This window comes from Talpa occidentalis, unplaced genomic scaffold (genome assembly GCF_014898055.3).
Source record: "Talpa occidentalis isolate TD23 unplaced genomic scaffold, MPIMG_talOcc4v2.1 talOcc4.12, whole genome shotgun sequence".
Taxonomy (NCBI): Eukaryota; Metazoa; Chordata; class Mammalia; order Eulipotyphla; family Talpidae; genus Talpa; species Talpa occidentalis.
The window spans coordinates 74,879,693-74,900,012 of NW_023601212.1; the positions used below are offsets into that span (position 1 = coordinate 74,879,693).

Consider the following 20,320-nt stretch of genomic DNA (forward strand, 5'->3'; position numbering starts at 1 on the left):
TATACATTCGATAAATGTTGTTTTCAACAATAACTGGTCTATTAATATAGATGAACTTTTTAACTTGTTAGGAACAAAAGCTTATCTTTCCAGCAAGTCCATGTTATCTTAAAGCCTAGGGCCCCGTGAATAGGGGTAGACGCCAGTCTCACCCTTACTACAAGGTTCAGGGATACATTGTTCCAGACACAACTGACATAAGTCTATGGGCTTCTACAGAAACACTGAGAGGGATATATCCCTCCAGCTAGCAAGGTTGCAGAACAAGTGACCAGCACAGGTTTCTCTCACCAGTCCCTGCAGTGTGATTCTGGATTTCATAAGGTATTAGGATGGTCCCTAGCCTGGATTTAAAATTAATTCAGACACAATTGCTTCTCCAAGATGTCTGCAATCTAGTTAAGGAGATGAGATATATTAAAACAATTAATATTTAGTATTGCAAGGAAAACAGAGCTAATAGTCAAGGAAAATGGCCACAGAGGTAAAGTGTTTTTGAGAGGTCACAGAAAAAGGGAGACATTATTTTGGCTGGGGTTGTTCACGCCGAAGGTAGTTTTTGTTCATGCAGAAGGATCAGATGCGTGCATTCACTGTTTCAAAATACATGAGCACACAACAAAACTCCTAAGTACAATCTATGATCTCCGAGGTGTTTGGGTACCTGGGAAGATACCCATAAACAGAATAGAGGAAAAAAAGGGGAAGAACACATTGAGAAGCTCATCTGTGGACAGGTTGAAGTGCCAGCAGACATTCGGAAGGTGACTGCTGAACCTAGAGAAGGTTGCAAAGGTGAGACAAAGGGCACTGAAGGTTGGGTACAGAGTGGTGAGGAATAATGGCATGTGAGAGGGTGACAGTTCTAGGAGATTGAGTGAAGATTTGAGAACCACACTTAGGGAGACGTTTGTTGAGAGGGTGGGAAGAAGAGTTCAAGGGCAAGATTGGCTAGAAACAGCATCCTAGGGACATAATCACATAAAGTGCAGAGTTTCCAAATGGAGGATATGTGCATTCATTTTTTCAAATACTTATAGAGTGCTTACATGGCTGAAAATGAGAAGTCTTATCCTCAGAGTTACTCAATGTCTAATGCATTTTCTGGAAAGTCAATGCATTGACTTAAAGAGAAAATGAAAGCCAAGAATGAGCCATGGATCTTGACAGATAGATTCCTGGGGGGAGAAAAAGGACTTTCCTTTTGGATGCAGGAAAGGATTTTCCTTTTGGGTGCAGGAAAAAGGACTTTCCTTTCCTTTTGGACTTTCCTTCTGGGCTCTCTGGGGACATGGTTAGCCTGGAGAGAAATGGATCAACAAGAAGCTCAGGAGAAGCTCCCAGAAGGGCTGGTCCTGGTAGAAATGGTGGTGACAGCCTGCGGTGAGGACACTGGGGTGATGAGATTTGGAAAAGGAGAAAAATGAGATGGGGATGGGGACTGAGGTTGGTAGATACCCAAATTCTTCTTCAAATGAGAGACCACAGGTTAATTGAGTAAAAACAAGGCTGCCAGACTCACCATGGAAGGAAACAAATCCCCAACCTGACAGTGGTAAGAAGCATCATACTTAGCCCCTAAGATCTGCTGCTATCCTATGCAAATGAGACTATCCTTGGACATTATAATGGCAGTAAAAAAAAAAAAAACTCACATATTTAATGTAAAATTTTTCTTACCTCCATAAGAGAACAAAACTCACTTCTGCTAAAGTAAATGTTTACCTTCCAGTGTTATGAAATCCAAAACTAAGTTGGTCTACAGCCATTTGGGAATCTATGCATTTCTTAAGGTTTTGGTAAATATTAGCACTTGGGGGAGGTCAGAAGGAGAGAAGCAAACACTGCCTATATCAGAAGGGACCAGAAAGGTAGATACATCTGCTCCTGAACAATACAAAAAAGACCTGTCATTCCAGCTTAAGGAGTATACATTGCATCAAGAAAGCTACAAGTGAGAACTAAAGCAAAAATCATTATAGAATTACAGGCATCCCCTGCATTCTGAAAGTTCTCATTATGTCATACGACTTTTATGAAAGACCTCTATTAGTTCCTGCTTTGGTTAACCAAAAGAAATTCAAAGATTTCCACTTTATGGCAAAAGGTAAGAAGTGAAGACAGTATTCAGCACTAGTTTGCAGAAGCCTTTCAAAGGGAACACACACTCTCAGCAGCAAGAGTGGTCCACCAAATGCCTTCCAGGGAATTACTTTCCACAGGCTGTATATTTATTATAGCATTCCTGCTTTTATTGTTAGTGTGATTCTAGGTTGTATATGTGATTTGGTATATTATCTTGAGGGCCCTGGAATAATCAATTTTTTCCCTATAAACTAATGGTAATTGCTTCTTTATTTCACACCATTTCAGTTTAAGTAAGATTTCATAGCAACACCCTACTTTTCAATAGCAGGGGAAATCTGCATCTCTAGAGCCTATACTTTTCATGATGTTAGAGAATAAACCATCACTGCAGCCCTTGTCTCTGAGTCCTGCTCAGAACCAAGTGTTGACCCAGCAGGCCCGTCTCCACCTGCTCCCAAAACCAATATGTGAACCTCAGTATCATACACAAATGGGCTTGGAAGTGGCCACTTGCCCAGAGTTAGGCCACATTTGTATCTCTCAATCCTTAGACAACATCAATCTTTATATGAGACTCACTGAATGTTCAAATTCCCTTTCAAAGTGTGGCAAATTGGGAGAATCAATCTAAGCTTAGACGAGTGCTTGTCAAACTTTAACCTGTGTCAGAATGACCTGTAGGCCTGGGATGTGGCCCAAGACCTTACCTTTCTAATAAGCTCTGGAAATTATTGCTGTTGTCCTGGTGAATACATCTGGAGTAGCTCTGGCTTAGGGGTGACACCCTACTCTGGCTTAGGGTTGACCTCTGCCCATCTCCATCTGTGCTAAATCACATCCCTTATGTGTGGAATAGGACTCATTCTAACTGGGCAGATATTATAGAATCTGAGGGTTGCTACTGCTGTCCCATCTCTGCTTTTCCCACTACCTGAGTTGTCTTGTTCTGCCTTATCTGAAAAACTGAGCCCCTTGGAGGTTACCCCTAGATCTTCATAGTGAGGGTTCATCATACTCTTTCCAAGACTGGCATGCTGATCGCTGGCCATGCCTCATGGAACAACCTCATACATAATTAGGTTAGTCTCTTGACCAGGATGTTCCTGGATCTGGTCTCATTCCCATTATCCCTCTTCCTCCTACTATATTGTTATAATTCCACCAATATTACTTCTGCTGTCACAAGCGCCACCATCATCGCCCGTGTCACTTCTTACCAACACTCTTCTCTCTGCCAGCAGTTGCTGAGGTTTGGGCATGCAGCTAGCTGGAATGCATGGACTGTGACAGCTGGGACAAGGAAATAGCACATATGGCAAGTTCCAATTAGGCAACACACACACACACACATACACACACACACATACACACACACTGCCTGCCTCAAGCCAGTTTTCCTCAGAGTGTGGTCTGGGAATCACCTGGGAGGTTGGGAAAACACAAGCTCCTGGGCCTGCCCTAAGAGTTTCTAATTTAGCAGGCTTGAGCATGGTTGACTGCCTCTCTAGATGATACAAACTCAAAATTTCTTAAAAGCACTGGTTATTTTTCTTATGTCAATAAGAAGCTACACATAAAATTTACCACTTTGGCCATTGGAAGTATATGATTCATTGGCATTAAGTACATTCACCATGTGGTGTAATCATCACTGCTCTCTGGCTCCAGAACTTTTCATGGCCCTACAGGTAAACCCTGCACCTGTAAGCAGTCACTCTCCATCTCCCACCCCTTGTCAGCCCCTGGCAGCCACTAGTCTGCTTTGCATCTCTGTGAATTTGCCTTTTCTGGATATTTCATAATAACGGAATTACACAATATGTGGCCTTCAGTGTCTGTAAGATCTGATCTATTTTGAAGGCGGAAAGGGAGAGAAGAGGTGGGTTTTGCATATTAACTAAAACCTCAGACCCTTACTGAAGATCTGAGTCCATATTCTGTTGCTACTTAGCTCTTCAGATCCCCATTTTGACTCACTTAACTCAAAAAGACATTTTGGTCATCTGACTGACCGGAGGCCTATTTCCAAAGCACCTCCAGAGGTGATGGAGGTGGTTCTGGCTTCTCTAAGGGAAGGATCCAGGCCTGGATCTGTGTTCACACCCTGGAGGATGCCAGTCTTTCTCTCCATCCCTGCGGGGAACTTCCAGCTCATTGTAGCTGGGGCCCTTAAGGCAGTTCAAGGAAGAACATAGCTTTCAACACAGAGTTTTAGCACAGACATTCATCATGATGCTCTACATTTCTGCAACGTCTTTTTGATGAGATATGTCAAATATTTAGTATTTTATATATGTGTGAATCAGCTATGGTGCTATAGATCACAAAGAACAGACTTAAAACATCTGAATTTTCAGGTATGCCTGAAATATTCAACCAACTAGATGCAAATAAAGTTAGTCATACAAAGACCAATAATATTTTTAAATTATCTTTTAAAATTAAAAAGAAAAGGGGTGGGGGAAGAAGCCTGGATGCATATCATGGACATGCAACATATGGGCTTTTCATCTGCCAAATGGAATTAGTGTACTCTAGAAGTGAATCAGGGTTTTGTGGGATCTGAAGCTTGTGAATTGGGTTTTGTGGGATCTGAAGCTTATACAACATGGAGGATCCTTTTTTATTTTTTTATTTATTTTTTTTTTAATATTAAATTTTATTTTTATATTCCCCCATACAAAAGATCCTCTTCTTTTGCAAATGTTACAAAACTCAAGAGCCTGTGAACACACTGTCAAGGGCCCTCACTCTGTGCCAGTGAAAGGCCCCAAAGGGCAAGCTTCGTTAACTCCACAGTGAGTACACCCTGCTGAGACTGACTTCATGGATGCAAAGTTTCCTTTTTGCTGACAATCACTACTTTTCAAACATTTCAAATACTATGCTTGTCTGTATCTATAATGAAATATTTATATCCCCAAATTGCTAACCAAGTTGACTAAAAATGTCAGCTAATCATGAAATGCTCCAGAATACTGCTCAGCGTAGTTACCCTTTCATATTTAACTAGAGTGCTTTCTCTTGCAAACTCATGACATTCTACAGTTTTAACATTTATTGAACCCTAGTTAAGTGCCACATAATGTTGTAATGGCTTTGCCTACATCAATCCTTTTTATTCTTATAATTTTGTGAGCTTTACTATCCTTCTTTTATGAATAAGGAAACTGAGGCACAGAGAGTATAAGTGCCTTGTCCAAAGTCGCACACTTTCTATTAATTTATTAAATTGTCCAAAGTCGCACACTTTTTATTAATTTATTAAATTAATAAAAGACATCCCAAATGAAACTGGAGATGGGGAGCCCTGTACAGGGAGCTGTCACACACTATCACTCTCCCATCATCTGCCAGTATTCAACCTTCCATTATCTGTCTCAATGGTAAGGAATGTACCCTTCCACTTCTAAACAAGAAGACGCCTATTGTTTCAAAGGAAGATTTATCCTGCCTGGCAACCGTTCTACCAATGAGCATTGCTGCAGCCCAGCCAACAAGAAGTCATCACCACCCTGGACTCATATTCTCCTCCAAAGGGCTTTCATTTAGAACAGCCCTGCCCAACTGCCCCCTTTCCTCCATAAAGGCAAGTCCCTCTTCCTGTAGTATCGATTTGCATTTGTTTTGTCAAATACTACAATTCCTGCATTGCAATTCCTCTGACTACTTGATGGGCAAATATAACTACTTTGATTTAAATTTGACATTGGCATTCTGCCTCTGATTGCCATGGACGTGGCACCTTGATAATTGAAGTTGTTTGTCTGCACTTGTAGAGCTTTGCCTCCTTCTCTGGAAGCCAAGGATGAACCCAGGCTGGTCCTGGAGCTGGCTCTCTCTGGCGGATCTGAAGCACTCACACTTCTGCCCTGGGTTTGGCAAATGCCCTCTCTCTAGGCAACTGGCCACTGCAGTGTCAGGCTCTTTCCAGAGAAAAGACCTACTGGCTGATGAAGCAGCTCAAAATGGATGGGGTAGACAGAAGCACCTGCTGGGCTCACAATTCCTCCAGATATAACCACCAAAGTCTGGAGGGATGACAATGACACAAAAGCCATGACCCCCCTCCATGACATGGGTCTTTCTGTCCCTGAAATCCTAAGCTTTAAGAGCAAGAATGGAGAAGTGAATATGTAAAAATGCAGGGTGAAATACCATGGGAGGCAGCAATGATGCATATATAATTCTCTGTGCATCTCTCAGCTTTGTGGGCTTAAATAATGCATTTTTGACTATGGGAGCAAAATTGAGGCAAGAGCAAGAAACTTCAGGAAGAATGGGGGAGATTAAAATGGGATGTGTTTGCTGTATATGAAAGCATTTTAAAGGCGATTCCATAGTGAGATCAAAGCAAGGACAAAAGAAAGCAAAAGACGAAAAGAAGCAAGAAAAGAGATGTGAGGTACAAAATACCAAAGTGTTAAACTAAATATATCACACGGAGTTGTGCATTCATGAGAGGCGCTTTGAAAAGGAAAGCTATCTCTGCTTTCAAGTCCTTTGTTAAGAAATTCCTCTCCACTGCTCCTTCCATTTAAATCTCACCTTTTAAAAAATAAATGCAAGTAGCCCAAACCAACAGGGAAACATCACAATGCCCATAGGTGGTGACTCCAAGTTGCTCCCCCAAATTAAAAGAGCATTTTCCTACCATGTCCCATCAAAAGGCAGTGGAAAGTCTGGTATGTGCAGCTGATTCTAATAATAACATGTGAATTTAAGTGATAAAATTTGTCTACAGGCTGGAGTGTGTTTTTCTTTCATTATGTTTCTTATTTACTGTGATATTGATTCTGAATGCTCCGAAGCTGGCAGACCTCTTCCTTGAAATAGCAAAAGTCATGGTCATTAAAGGCAGGGAAAGCAAAACTGAACATAAGCAACATGTAGCCCTGGAGAGAACAGGGTCACATCTCTGCTCTTGGTCACTTCGAGTTTACTTTAAAAGCAACTAGCAGTCAGGAAAGGAATAACTAGAGCAAGGCACCTGGTCAGTTCACCCATTCCTAGCATTGTGAGCACTTCTGTATTTAGAACTCTGAATTCTCCAAGGTCAAAAGCATGAATTCTATGCACACATAAAATGCTTATGCATGCTCACACACACACAAAAAAAAATGGTATGTGTGAAGTTATGTAGCATTAAAGTGTTCTATAAATAGCAGCTTTTATTAGGGTCCAAAAAAGTCTGCAGAATCTAACATGTCTCTTCTAGCCCAGGGGAGACTATCAAGATATCTAACAGCCAGAAGCATAGGCACTGACCAGCAGAACAGATGTAGGTTGGAAAGCCACAGGGGAAGCTACCGGCTGAACAGCAGCTCTGCTAATACCAAACCCCCATCACACCTGCCATTCCTACACCTCACACTCATGGGGCTAAAGACCCTCAGAAGATCTGCTGATTTTACAGGCACACAGGGCACCAGGGAGGAACATTTTGATGTGGAATGAAAACAGAATGTTGCAAGAGGGGGCTACTGGGGACCACATGCATGTACATGTGCACTGAGATTGAGCCTGGGGGCCCCGGGGAGGCAGTGACACACACTGGTCAGGAGCATTCCTCTGGAGCTGCTGCAGGATGTGAGGAGACACGGTTAATATGGATCATAACAGTCCCTACCGAGTAGGACTGTTTGGGGTATTAAATTAGATAATGCATGCAAAGTGCTTAGCTCAGTGCATGCACACAGCAAACACTCAATAACTTAAAATTATTACTCTTTTTTTATTCTATGCATAGTTTGATATAACTGAAAGAAGAATGAAGATGCCTTGGGAAACAAAGAAATGAATTTGATAAGGAGGCAAGAAGGATGCAGGGAGAGAGAGAAACTGGGAGGAAGGGGAGCAGAAATGGGGGGAGATTCTAGGGGGAGAATGCAGAGAGTTCTGGTTCCAGGACAAGAACTGCTGCATTAGAGTCTCAGCTTCTATATATTCTGGCTGTGTTGCCACAGGTGAGTCACTGGCCTTTCTGAACATCAATTTCTTTTTAAAAATGGGTGTCAGTGATCCTCTCCCTGCATCAGAAGATGCAAGAAGAGGTGTGTACTCGGCTAGCAACATCAAGCAGTACCTGGACTAGGGGACAGGTGGTCACATGTGCTCTGCCTCTGTGCCCACTCCTGTGATGTTCCTGGATGTCCCCCAGGGGTAATTAACCAACAGGCCCCGCTGAGGCCAGCAGTGGAATGCCTTCCTATATGAAAGAAACAGAAAGAAGGGCTAGGTTGGCTCTAGGCTGCATTCAGACCTTGGAACACGAGTCCTCCAGAAACCAAAGAGCCTTTGCCCAGCAAGTGAACCAGAGATCACAGTTACAGTATCTAAAGACACTCATGTTAAAGTCAACTCCAGTACCCACCTCATTTTTCCAATAAAATAAGGTTAAAGCTCAAACACTGCTTTTTTTAGGGAGGGGTGGAGTGGCAAAGTTGACAATGGACACTCCTGGCCTTCCTACCAAGTATTTCCACTAACCCCTGGGCTTCTCTGCCTACCTCCCCAGTTTGCCCACCCCAGGTTGCATTGTTGGATGAAATAGCCTCTGCCAGCTCCCTCCTGCTCTGAAGCTGCTGACTGTGCTCAGGAACACACCTAAGACCTGCCTGTTCATATGTCCCTCCTCAGTCCTGTGGCCCCAAAGGCTCTCCATCTTGAAGGGGACTTGCTCTGAAACTCTAACCTACCCATCAACTCTTGCATATCAAATCCTATCTATATAATTTCCTCTATACGCCCAAGCTTTCAGGCTTCTAGTACTCTGTCCATGCACTTGCTCCACTTTCATTTGTTCCTGTTTTCACATGTCCAGATTCTGTCTCTTGTGGCCCAATGCAAGTGCCACATCCTTCACAAAGACTGCATTGAGTGAAATGAGGATAACAGTGGCTTTTAGGCAGGAGTGGGATACAGAGGTGATACGTGTAAAGTGCACGGAACCTGTCCCAGCCATATAATGCAGGGAATTACCGCTGCGTGTGTGTGTGGTATTACTTGGTTTGCTAGCTCCAGTTCATTCCTCAACATTCTCCTTCTGTGCCATCCTCACTGGGCAGCCACCTCTAATTTCCCAGATGTGACCACGTTGAGGGCCCTTAGTCTGTGCTCCTTGGACACCAGTGTGAAGGTGGTACAGCACTTACCATGCTGCACTGCATTTGTGTAATTACCTGTCTCTAAGCCATGAGTCTTGGCTGAGAACCACAGCTCCTTCTGTGCTGCATTCCCAGCACCTCCCTCTCTGCTAAGTTACAGCCATTGTTGAGTAAGTCTATTAAAACTGCACATGTGCAAAGGCTTCTTTTTCCTAGTTCCTCTGGCACCATGCTGGGAGTTTCTGTATCTGGATTATTGCACATATTTTGGGTTCAATGCTATAGTTATTTTGGTTTTGATCTCAAAACATGCATATCTCCCACCATCATCATTTGAGTCTCTGGGGGTCTGGAGAGCCAGACCCCTTATAAGTGCTGTTTCCCTCTGGAGCAAGCACCCCTGACCCAGCTCTTCTCTTATTTGTTTGTATTCAAAGATTGGGAGCAGGATGGCTCCAGTTAGAAAACTTCAAGTGGAAGGTTATACCTTCTGGACTTCCAAAAGGTATTTTGGAGCAGTCACGCTGGCATTGTTTGCTTTTCTTCTTGGTCTATAATTGCAGAGATAGGAGAAATCTTATGTTTCAGGTAGATAACATTTTTCCTGTGTGGTGAAGGCTCTGAGTGATGTAGCCAAGAGACACCTTGTTATCACACAGCCACATGCCAGGCAGGCACTCCATAGTTGAACATCACCTGCCTTGCCCCACAGCCTATAATGAACCTTCCTAATCAGAAATAATACTTGTTTTTGTCCTCAACCAGATCACTGCATTTGCTCTGTGAGTCTGTAATCACAACTAGTTTGTGCATTTACATTTCTTCTTGTGTATTTTTAGGCCATGGGATAAGAGGATAAGAGGGAGCATGTATACCTTTACACAAGAGATTAAGAAAAACCCCAGCTAAAGCTTCACCTACTAAGGGCCTTAAACAATAGCACTAACAGAAAACTTTGTTATATGGACATAATTATAGAGTCACAAGAAGTTGCAAATGTACAAGAGCTTTGATGGATACTTCACTCAGGTACCCCCAATGGAAACATTTCCCAAAACTCAAAAAATTAACCACAGAATTATCACATCACTCAGCAATTTTGCTCATAGATATATACCCAAGAAAGCTGAAATCATGTTCACACCAAATCATAGACATGGATGCTTATAGCAGTATTATTCCCAATAGCCAAAAAGTGGGAACACCCTGAATATACATCGACTGATATTGGATTTAAAAATGCTCTATATGCATAAAAAAGAATATCATTTAGCTATTATTAAGAATGAAGTGCTCCATGTAGATGACATTAGAAAACACTGTTAAGTGAAAGAGACAATACATAAAAGATCATATGTTGTAGATTTCATTTATATTAAATGTCCAGAATAGGCAAATTCATAGACAGAAATTACACTGCTGGTTGTCCAAAGGATTGAGAGACATTGCTAAAAGGTTCAGGATTCTTTTGCAGATGACAGAAACATCCTTAATAGTTGCAAAGTATTGTGAATCTACTGAAAGTCATTCAACTGGGCATTTTATGATATATTTTATGTTATGTGAATTAGATCTCAATTAAAAATAAGGCAAAATAAATAAAGAATGACTGTGCATGAATCAATGATGGAGTATGTCAAGCATTATGATATAATGCAGGATTACATAACTATGTAATCCTGAACTCCCCATCCCGCACCCCTCAAGCAAGGTACAAAGCGCTGAGGTCGTGAGCAAGGACCAGTGGCACAGGATATGGCAAGTGGGGTCAAACTGAAGATGCAGTAGTGAACCGGATGTTGTGGAGAAAGGTAGGAGGAGAGCAAAAAGACTTCCGGTCTGTAATGATGAGATAGGTGCAGTTCTTTACTGAGTTTGAAAATATAAACAGATTTATAAGGCCAGATGGAGAATGTTAAGTTAGTCATTGGCTTGACTTGTACATGTGTTTTTAAAGGGACCCTGGGCAGCCACCTAGGAAACAGGACACAAGGATGGAGCACAAAGGAGACCTGAGCGGTTCAGGGCTGTAGGCAGGGACTTGGGGATCATCAGGATGTGCACAGTGGATCCCCCAGCCTATGTGTCCTGAGGGGGAAATCACAAGTGAGCTGGACAGAAGCAGAGAGCCAAGGGGAAGGAGGTTTAGAGGGGAACTGGAAGAGACTGGCACAGGGTTATGAGGAGAAGGAAACACCAGGAATAAAAAACACCAGCCACCTGGGCGTGAGCACATTGGATCAGAGCAGGAAAGTGCCTGCTGGGCTTGGTGAGCGGCGACTGCTGGCAAATTCAGCCCGAGTGATTTCAGTTTAATGTACAGAGTACAGGAATCACATCTTACTTGGACTTAACTAAGTCAATGTCAGTATTCAAGTTGAATAAACCAAATTTCTTAAAACAAACAAAAATAACAAGAGAGATGATTATGCCTGACTTACCAGTGCACACAGATTCACCTGGCTTTGTTCACACATTGGCTGAGCTAGCCTCTTATTTTTTCTGAAAAAAAATCTCTTTTTTCTGTAATGTAAGTGATAGCATATGGAGTTGGGAGCAGTGAGTCTTGACCAGCCTGAGAACAGACCATCTACTCTCATTAAAATGATGTTTGCAAAAGGAAATGTTATGCTTCACAGTTCAGGGGGAAAAATGGAAGAACAATGACTAGTTTTTACTATATGATCTTAACTATATAAAACATGCATTAAAAAAGAGTGTGAGGGGGCCTCCCCTGGTGGCGCAGCGGTTGAGTGCTGGGTTGTGAAGCTGCCCGCAGCCTCTGCAGCACCGGTTCGATCCCCAGCCACTGGCGAGAGTCCCACATGGTGTGCAGACCTCTCCTGCCATGCCCGCTGCTCCCCTCAGCAGTGTATTTCATCAGTCTGCCTGTTCTATTCCCCGCTCTGGCTCTGGTGAATTCTCTCACCCTACCGCGCGTCTGACTGTACCCAGTGCTTGTATAAATAAATAAATAATTTTTTTTTTTTTTTTTAAAAGTGTGAGGATTAGGTGAATGAGCAGTTGCTTCTAATTAGGTTCATCAAGATTTGTTTTTGCAGTTATATGTGCTTTCTGATACACTCATATTTTCTGACAAAATGTATGCATTACTTTTAAGATCAGAAAACATTGGAAGGCTAGAAAAAATGTTTAAATCAAACTCTAATAGAAGGTAAGCTGGGGTAACAATATTAATGTTAGATTCAAGACAAGAAAAAAAAGGTATGCTTTTAAGATAAAGGAAGCATTACATAATGGTAACAACCGCCACCAATCATGAAACCACGCAGACACAAATCCACAGTTGCCAAAGAAACTGACAACAAGATACACAACTCAAATGTTATTAAGAACACGGGAAGGAATAGTCATTGTAGGAGATCTTAAAGCACCATCATCAAAAAGACTTAAGAAAATAAACTCATAGTCTACTTAAATATACAAAATTGATGTCTGGAAGGAACTCAATTCCATGATTACAGTGTGTGGGGGGTCTTTTCAAATCTACACTGAATCTTTACAAAACTCAGTAATACTAGTCACAAAGGAATTCTCAATAAAGGAAAAAAAATATTAAATTCCTTTTCCAGTTAAAAAGGACAGAAAATATAGAGTCCAGAGTTGGGGAAAGAAAAAAGGAAACAGAATTAATAGAATCCACTCCTGGTCCCCTAAGATATTACGGGGAGGAGGCCCAGGGAGGATGAGTGGAAATTAACTTTACAGTTAGAGTGAACCAAAAATACCTCATCTCCCCTCTTCCCACCCACTGTGCATCTTCATCAGATGTGAAGTGTGAGTCACTGAAAGGTACTTAACCTGGTACTACTTCTCAAAGTCGGGTCCCTGCACCAGCAGCATCAGCATCACCTGGGACTTGTCAGCAGGGCAGCTCCTCAGTCCCTTCCTCTCCTCCCACCCCCGCCAGACTTTCTAGAAGGTGAATAGATTCCAGGTTCTTATGCTACAGGTGTGTCAGCCCAGCTCCATCAGCTCTAGAGCAGGCTTATTTCGGGGGTGGGTTTCACACTAGCTCTCAAAGCACCGCCACCCACGATGAGATGAGATTAAACTCCCTTCACCCACAGTAACAATGTGCATGGCTCCCCTTCTGGGGAACACGCTCCTTCCTAGTCCTACTTCCCCAGTCCCCTAGTCACACTCTTCATGTCCCAAATACGTTCCTAGACCCCAGTGGGTGCCTGAGACTGTATACATACTAAGATTTTTCCTATACATGCATAGCCAGGATACTGTTTAATTTATAAATTAGGTTCAGTAAGAGATTAGCAACAATAACTAATATTAAAATTAGAACAATTATAACAATCTACTGTAATAAAAGTTATGGGAATGGGTCTCTCTGTGTGTCTCTCTCAAAATTTCTTATTGTATATATAGTATTTCAGAACGCTGCTGACCACAGGTGACTGAAACTTCAGAAAGTGAAACTGTGGCTAAGGTGGGGTAGGGGGGCGCTGGAATGCATTTCAAGTATGTCTGGGGGGGTGGGAACTCAAACTATGACACCCTGTGAAGGCCTCTGCCCCCACGGAGCTTGTGCTCTGGGTGAGCCTAGCTTTGCCTTCTATTCCTCCCCCTCTGGCTGGGCTCTGCCAGGATTTCCTTAGAGAGAGGAGGCACCACCAGCACTGAGGGTGCACCCCAGTGCAGCCCAGCACTGACAGCCTGTACTCCACTGGTTTTGCTGGCTCATAAATGTACCACTTCTGGAACTTTGCTGCCAGCGTCTGGTTGCCCTTCCCAGCTCCTCTGGCATCACCTGTCACTCCCTTGCCCATCAAACAAAGTCCTGCCTGGCATGAGAGTCCAGTCATGCAAGACATGGCTAGTCCTATGCTGCAGGAGCATGGTGGGGTGCAGCACAGGGCACAGCCTTAGGATGCTAGTCAGGGCTTCTCCCAGGAAGTGACGCAGAGGGGACAGCTGGGGTGGGACAGAGCCAGCAGATGAAGAGGAGTGAGGTGAAGGTTCCCTGCAGAGAGCAGGGAGTGCTGCTGAAATAAAAGGACTGCAGCATGGAGGGGGCATGCAGAGAGGGGTACCGTGAGCCACATTAGGGGGACAGATTTACCAGATGAGGTAAAGGCTTTAGGCGCCTGAGAGAACCCCCTCCTCATAAGGAGACTCTCAGCATTAATTTCAGAAGGCTCCACATGTAACCAAATGGCCGAAGGGTGAAAAATAAGAATGAGAAAAACCCAGCAAATAACCCATCAGTCCTCAAAATCTAGAGGCCATGATGGCTGTGACTGATGGGCATATTGCTCGGCTCCAGTGTTCTCACGCCCCTCACTGCAAAGCAAGTTCTGATGGGGAAGAGGGCCTTCAGCTCATCCTGGGGCACCAGAAGGTAAGCAGGCATCAAACAGGACTGTGGGGAGTCTTGCCTCCTCCTGACCCTCTCCCAACCCTGGAGCTCTTCTCCACTTAGCAGGCTGGGAGCAGCAAGTTTAGCCCCTAACCCTTCAGTTGCTCTGAAGAAGCCTCTCTGGCTTCAGGATGGCCCCTGGCTGGCATCTTTCATGTCATCAGCTCCTGGGGTTCTCCCTGCAGGGAGCACAGTGTGGGCTCTGAGCCAACACAAAGTCACAGTGAACAAAACCAAAATCCACCCCCACCTCAACACCAGTCTTTTGGGTCTTTTGTCTCCGAGGACCTCAAGGGTTTTGTTATTGCCATCCACGACTTGCTTATTTTATATTTTCCAATGGAGCCATCATTCCTAACAGAGTTGAACTCCAAGAGACCCGCCAACACTGCTCATTTCTAACTACAGTCATTTTGGGCGCAGTGGCCCAGAGGGGAATTCTGAATTAAGATGAAGAGCCTCCATCACAGGCGAGAATTTCGCTTTTTCATTTGTGTCTCAGAAAAAATAATGGAGATGGGATGTGGGGTGGGGAGCGCAGAGGGATTCAGCCCTTCTCTGTCATCTACTTTAGGTAACAAGAAGGAAGGGGGGTTGTCTATCAATAGATACACAAGCAAGAACCCTCTAGAACCCTGGAGGGTGCAGGACAAACGGACCAGTGTTAGCCTAAATGTCTGCCTGGAAAACCTCTCCCACTCTCCAGATCTGCTACAAAGATCAGCAGATAAGGATTCTTGGGCTCTCACGTTGGAATTTGGCACTTCCTGAGCTGGCATTGTGCACATGCATCATCCCTGCCCCTAGAGCATGCAGGTGCCACCCCTTACCTTCGTCGCTGTTGTCGTCCACCAGGATGATTTCCTTCAGCAGGTGTGTCGGTGTGTGGTTGACAGCACTGTGCACTGACCGCAGGATCACGGACAGGGCCTCATTCACAAAGATAAAAATGATGGATATCTGGGGCAGCTCCTTGGAGTACTTCAGCTCCTTACACCTGCGGGGAGAGCAAGGGAGAGTGGAGTCAGAGGAATCTTCCCAAGGTGTGAATCCCTCTTGTCCTCTGCTGCCAAGAACTGAGACTAAAACCTAAAGCAGAGAACATTAAGGGTTCAGCTCTACTTCTCCCATATTTAGCAACCCATCCCAATGGGAAGCATCAGTCTCGGGCACACATCACAGCCTTCTGGGCCCACACTGGCCCCTGGTTACCCTCCAGCGCACACCTGCCGCCGGCCCCCTCTGGCTACCTGTGTCTGCTTGCCTGGAGGCTGTATCGCTGCCACCTAAGCAATTATTCCATCTCCACCAGCTCTTACCCAGTGACACCTGGAGTTGATGCTTCAGTAACAGGCTGCCTCAGCCCCTGAGCGGTTTGACTGGGAGTATGGGGGTGTGGGATTAAGCTTCCAGCACCTGTAGTACTAACCTGTGTAACACCTCATGTTGGGGGAGGCCTTCCCGTCCCAGTCCTACCTCTCCACTCCACCTAGTGGAGCTCTTCAGTTCCCATGTAATTACGTGTACTCAAATCTTTGTTTCAGGCTCTGTTTCTGGGGAACCCAAGCAAAGACATTTACTGAGCCTAGAAGTGTTCCAGAGGCCTCTGCCTTCTTCTCTGCCAGGAGAGGACAGAAAACACACATGCAAACAGTCACAACCAAGAGGGGCCTCTGGATGACATGCCCCAGTTCTTCTTGCAAGTGTTCCCAGAATCTCCCTGGGACAAAAGAAGGGGCCACCTGTCTAGAAAGTCCTCACTCTTTTTTTTTTAAGATTTATTTATTCATGCATTAATGAATATGCATGGGTACAGACCAGAGATGCAGGGGGTGAGAGGATTCACCAGAGACAGAGCGAGGAGTGGAACAGGCAGACGACCAAAATCCACTGCTGTGGGAAGCAGCGGGCACAACAGGAGAGGTCTGCTGCATCATGTGGGTATCTCCCTGGCCTGCCAGGAATCAAACCCACGCTGCAGAGGCTGCGGACAGCTACACAGCGCTGCGCTCAACCCACTGCGCCAGCGGAGAGGCCCAGGAAGTCCTCACTCTTGACCTCCAGCAACTCCCCCACCCCTGAAGACAGGGTGGAAGGATGGAAGGCTCATCCAGGCTGGACTCAGGCAGAGAGCACCGGCCTCTCTGGACCCACGGTGACGAAAGAGCTGGCCAGCACCCACGGGTGGTCCCTGCATGGTCTGTCCAGGGAGCACGGGGAGCACTGACATCTGTCCCGAGAACACTGGCGAATTTGATCTTATGCTCAATCCCAGCCACACTGGAAACACCAAACAGAAGCAAAGTCAAATGGAAGAGGGAGCTGGAACATTTCAGTACTTTCTCCTCCTCCTCCTGCGAGATGGCACCACATATAGCAGCATGTGCTGGTGAGCAGAACAAAGGAAGCAAGATGAAGGAATGGAGTGAGAGGGAAGCGCTGATGAGGAAGCCAGAAATACAGCTGTTTTTTATGCTGAACAGCTTGGGCTGTGGCGGGCCATATTAATCATGTAGGCAATTTTCAGAAGAAAATAAAGTTTTGTTACAATATACATTTGTGTCTCCTGGAGGAGATCGTCCAGGGATCCATTGATCATGCAGCCTCATTTTTACCACATCACTGTGAATTCACTTCTGGGGGCTGCCAGGGAGATTAGAATGGTTATTGACGGGCTCTGGGCAGTCAGCAGGCATCATCTTATTTACTGCTCGGCGATCCGAGGGCAGAGGGCACCCAGAGAGTCCTGCAGAGACCCCTCAGCCAGGGGCTGGAGCCCAGGAGGTTGGTGGCCGCTCCCTCTCTGCCCCCTCCTTGCCCATGCCCTCATGCCTTCTCCAAGCACTCACTCCTGGGCTGGTTTCTGTGGTCCTTTGTTTTTAACAGCTTCTGGCCCTGGGAATTAAGAAGCACAAAGGCCAGACTGCACTGTGCCAGCACCGTGGTCTCTACCCACAGGCAGGGGTAGCTGTGATGGAGACTGAGCTGTGAGTCAAAATCTCTGGGGCAGAGCAGGCAGTGTCCCTGGTGAAGCAGGAAGCAGGGGAGCCTGAGGGTGTGGGAGGCCCAACACTGCCCCTTCATGGGGGACTTCAGAAGTGTGAAGCACTCAACACAAGCCGGACATGTAGCCCGGGGCACACTGCTCTAAAACTGTTAAAACAACTGGCACCATGCCTCTCTCCAGGAGCCTGGCTCAGGAGTTTTTCCTTGGGGGGATCACGTGGGACCAGACTTTGGAGCCCTAGGAAAATCCAACTAATGGAAAGTCCAGTCTGCCCCGCTGACTCTCCAGCCTCCTTTAGGCTCCTTCGTTCCCCTTTATATATTCTCCTTTCCACGGGCCAGGCTCCCAGAGGTTTCCCTCAACCTTGCCTTCCTGCGGGACCCCAGGATTTGCCTCCCAGACAGGGCCCAGGCTTCTAAGCTTGTCTCAGCTTACAAGGATTTGCCCTTTCTAAGTCCACTGTCCTCAGGGTTCACAACAGGCAGACAATATGAATATAATCTTTATGAAAATCAACTTTCATTTTTAAGTTCTAGAGAGGCAGACTGCTAAAGAAAAAAAAAAACCCTCTAAGTCTGACTTATTGCTTAATATGTAGAAAATGCACAGACATCCAGACATACAATGCCATACAGAGCAGGTGAGCGCAGAAGGAAAGTTAACGGGGCATGGTAAGAAGAAAGAGGAGGGCCTCCCAGGCACAGAAATACCAGAGGCTGCACAGAGAAAGGACAGATACGGCCCCCACCCCCAGGAGTTGTTGAGTCAATCCCAGCTGTGCCCGGATGCCCCTCAGTGTATCCAAACCACACATCTGGGTGCTGCAGACTGGTGCTGACATGGAGGAAACTTTAATCTCATTCCAGTGGTCCTGGAAGGAGCCGAGGGGTGGAAGGCCCTCGTGCCTGGAAGCAGAGCAGTGTGCATGGTGTTCTCTGGGTGGCCCAGGCACAGGCAGTGCCAAGCAAACTGGGTAGCGGCTTCAATGGGGAGCAGTCTGCTCAGGGCTGGGTGTCAGGCCACAACTCTGTTTCCTGGGTTCCAAGGATGCAAAATCCTGGTAAGTAAGAGCAACCTGGATGGCAGTGAAAAGAATAGATTGCAGATTTGAAAGACACCCGGGGAGTGGGAAAGGCTGGAACATCACAGAAACTGCAGAAGGCCTCAAAGCCCATGGCTTGTTGCGTGGAGCAACACTGGCTCGGATCTGGGTCCCAGAAATCACAAATTTCCTTTCAATAATAGTCAGAAAGCAGCAAGACGGCCCTTTGCCTGAATGGAGATGGCTGGGGAAAAACTAGCTTAAGGTCTGGTTCAAATGCCATCAGTGATTCTGGTTCAAGGGCTACAAAGAAATTCAAGGCCAGGCTTCTTTCTTCAAAGGGCTAACGGGGAACAGATTCTCTGGAAGCTGTTATAGAGCAAAGAAAGTAGAGATAAATAATAACCAAGCAACCGAATCTGTTAGACACCTTAGATCTATCAATCTGTCTGTGCATCTGCCCTTGATGCTTCCTTGAACTCAGTAACTCCCTAAGGGTAACTCCCGTCTCCCCTCTTCAGTCCCCTCACCCCAGAGCCACTGGCACTGACCACCTAGCACCAAAAAGGCCCGTACTTCACTGATGGTGGGTAGAAAAAGGAGATCTAGGAGCACCTGGCCACCTCTGGGAACCTATTAGAGAAAATCAGAGTTGATGTGAAAGAAGGTCAAGATCTGAAGTCTCCAGTAAAAAAATCAAAATCCAAAGCACTGGTTACATGCTTTCAGAAGCAGATACCTGCCATGACCCATTGAGAGGCAACTTATAAGAACCCCCTATGTGGCACTGGGGCATAACTGTGAACCCAGTACACCATAGATATATGTCTAGATGTTTCTGGAATAGTATTTTTTTAAGTAAGCTGAACCTTTAGATCAGTGGGCTTGGGACTCATCCAATCAGCTGAAGGTTTTAAGGAAAAAGACTGAGTTTCTTCAAGGAAGAGGGAATTCTGCAGGCAAACCACCTTTAGATTTCAGCTACAACATCAACTTCTCCTTGGGCCCCTAGATTGCAGGCAAACCCTTCAGATTTTGAACCTGCCAAGCCTTACAATCATATAAGCCAATTCCTTAAAATACATCTTTCTCTCTTTTGCTCTCCTCTCTCTCTCTCTATATATATATCTATGTGTCTACTGTTAAACAAAAACCTAAAACCTGGTTAAGTTGAAACAAAAGAGAAGTGTGTGGGGCTTTAAGAATTGCAGCTGGGAAACATGTTCAACTAGTCCTTGAAATGTGTTCCAAAGCCTGGGGGACAGGGTAGGGCTCATATAATCAAAACCAGAGTTATGTAAGTTGTTTTCCAGAAATAATGATCGAGACTGATGCATAAAACCTATGCTTGGTACATGATTGACAATTAGTTTCCAAAAAGGGGAGTCCATTGCAAACAACCAGCAGGTGGCTTTCAGGATGTTCATGATGTTTCTCACCAGGTGTACTTTCAAAAGTTCATGTTTCTTAGAGTGGGGACATGCAAAAAACTGTGCTTTCTTAATGGCCTCCTGGCTTCATTTAAAATGCCCTCCATTTTGGCATCTTCCTGTAGTTCCTTCTACACTATCTATCTGTAAGATAATGGACAAGGTTGGATGCATGGATGGATGGATGGATGGATGGATGGATGGATGGATGGATGGATGGATGGATGGATGGATGGGCCAACAGATAGACAG

The 20,320-nt window shown here is 45.0% G+C and overlaps 1 protein-coding gene across 4 annotated transcripts in view; it reads right to left on the reverse strand.

Moving 5' to 3' along the window:
• The window catches only part of GALNT17 (polypeptide N-acetylgalactosaminyltransferase 17), a 376,695-nt gene that overhangs the window by 186,432 nt on the left and 169,943 nt on the right, over window positions 1-20,320 (reverse strand). For all 4 annotated transcript variants that reach the window (XM_054693583.1, XM_054693584.1, XM_054693586.1 and 1 more), the window contains exon 4: window positions 15,420-15,586. In XM_054693583.1, coding sequence (XP_054549558.1) covers window positions 15,420-15,586 — 167 coding nt within the window. The remainder of the gene's footprint in view (window positions 1-15,419; window positions 15,587-20,320) is intronic.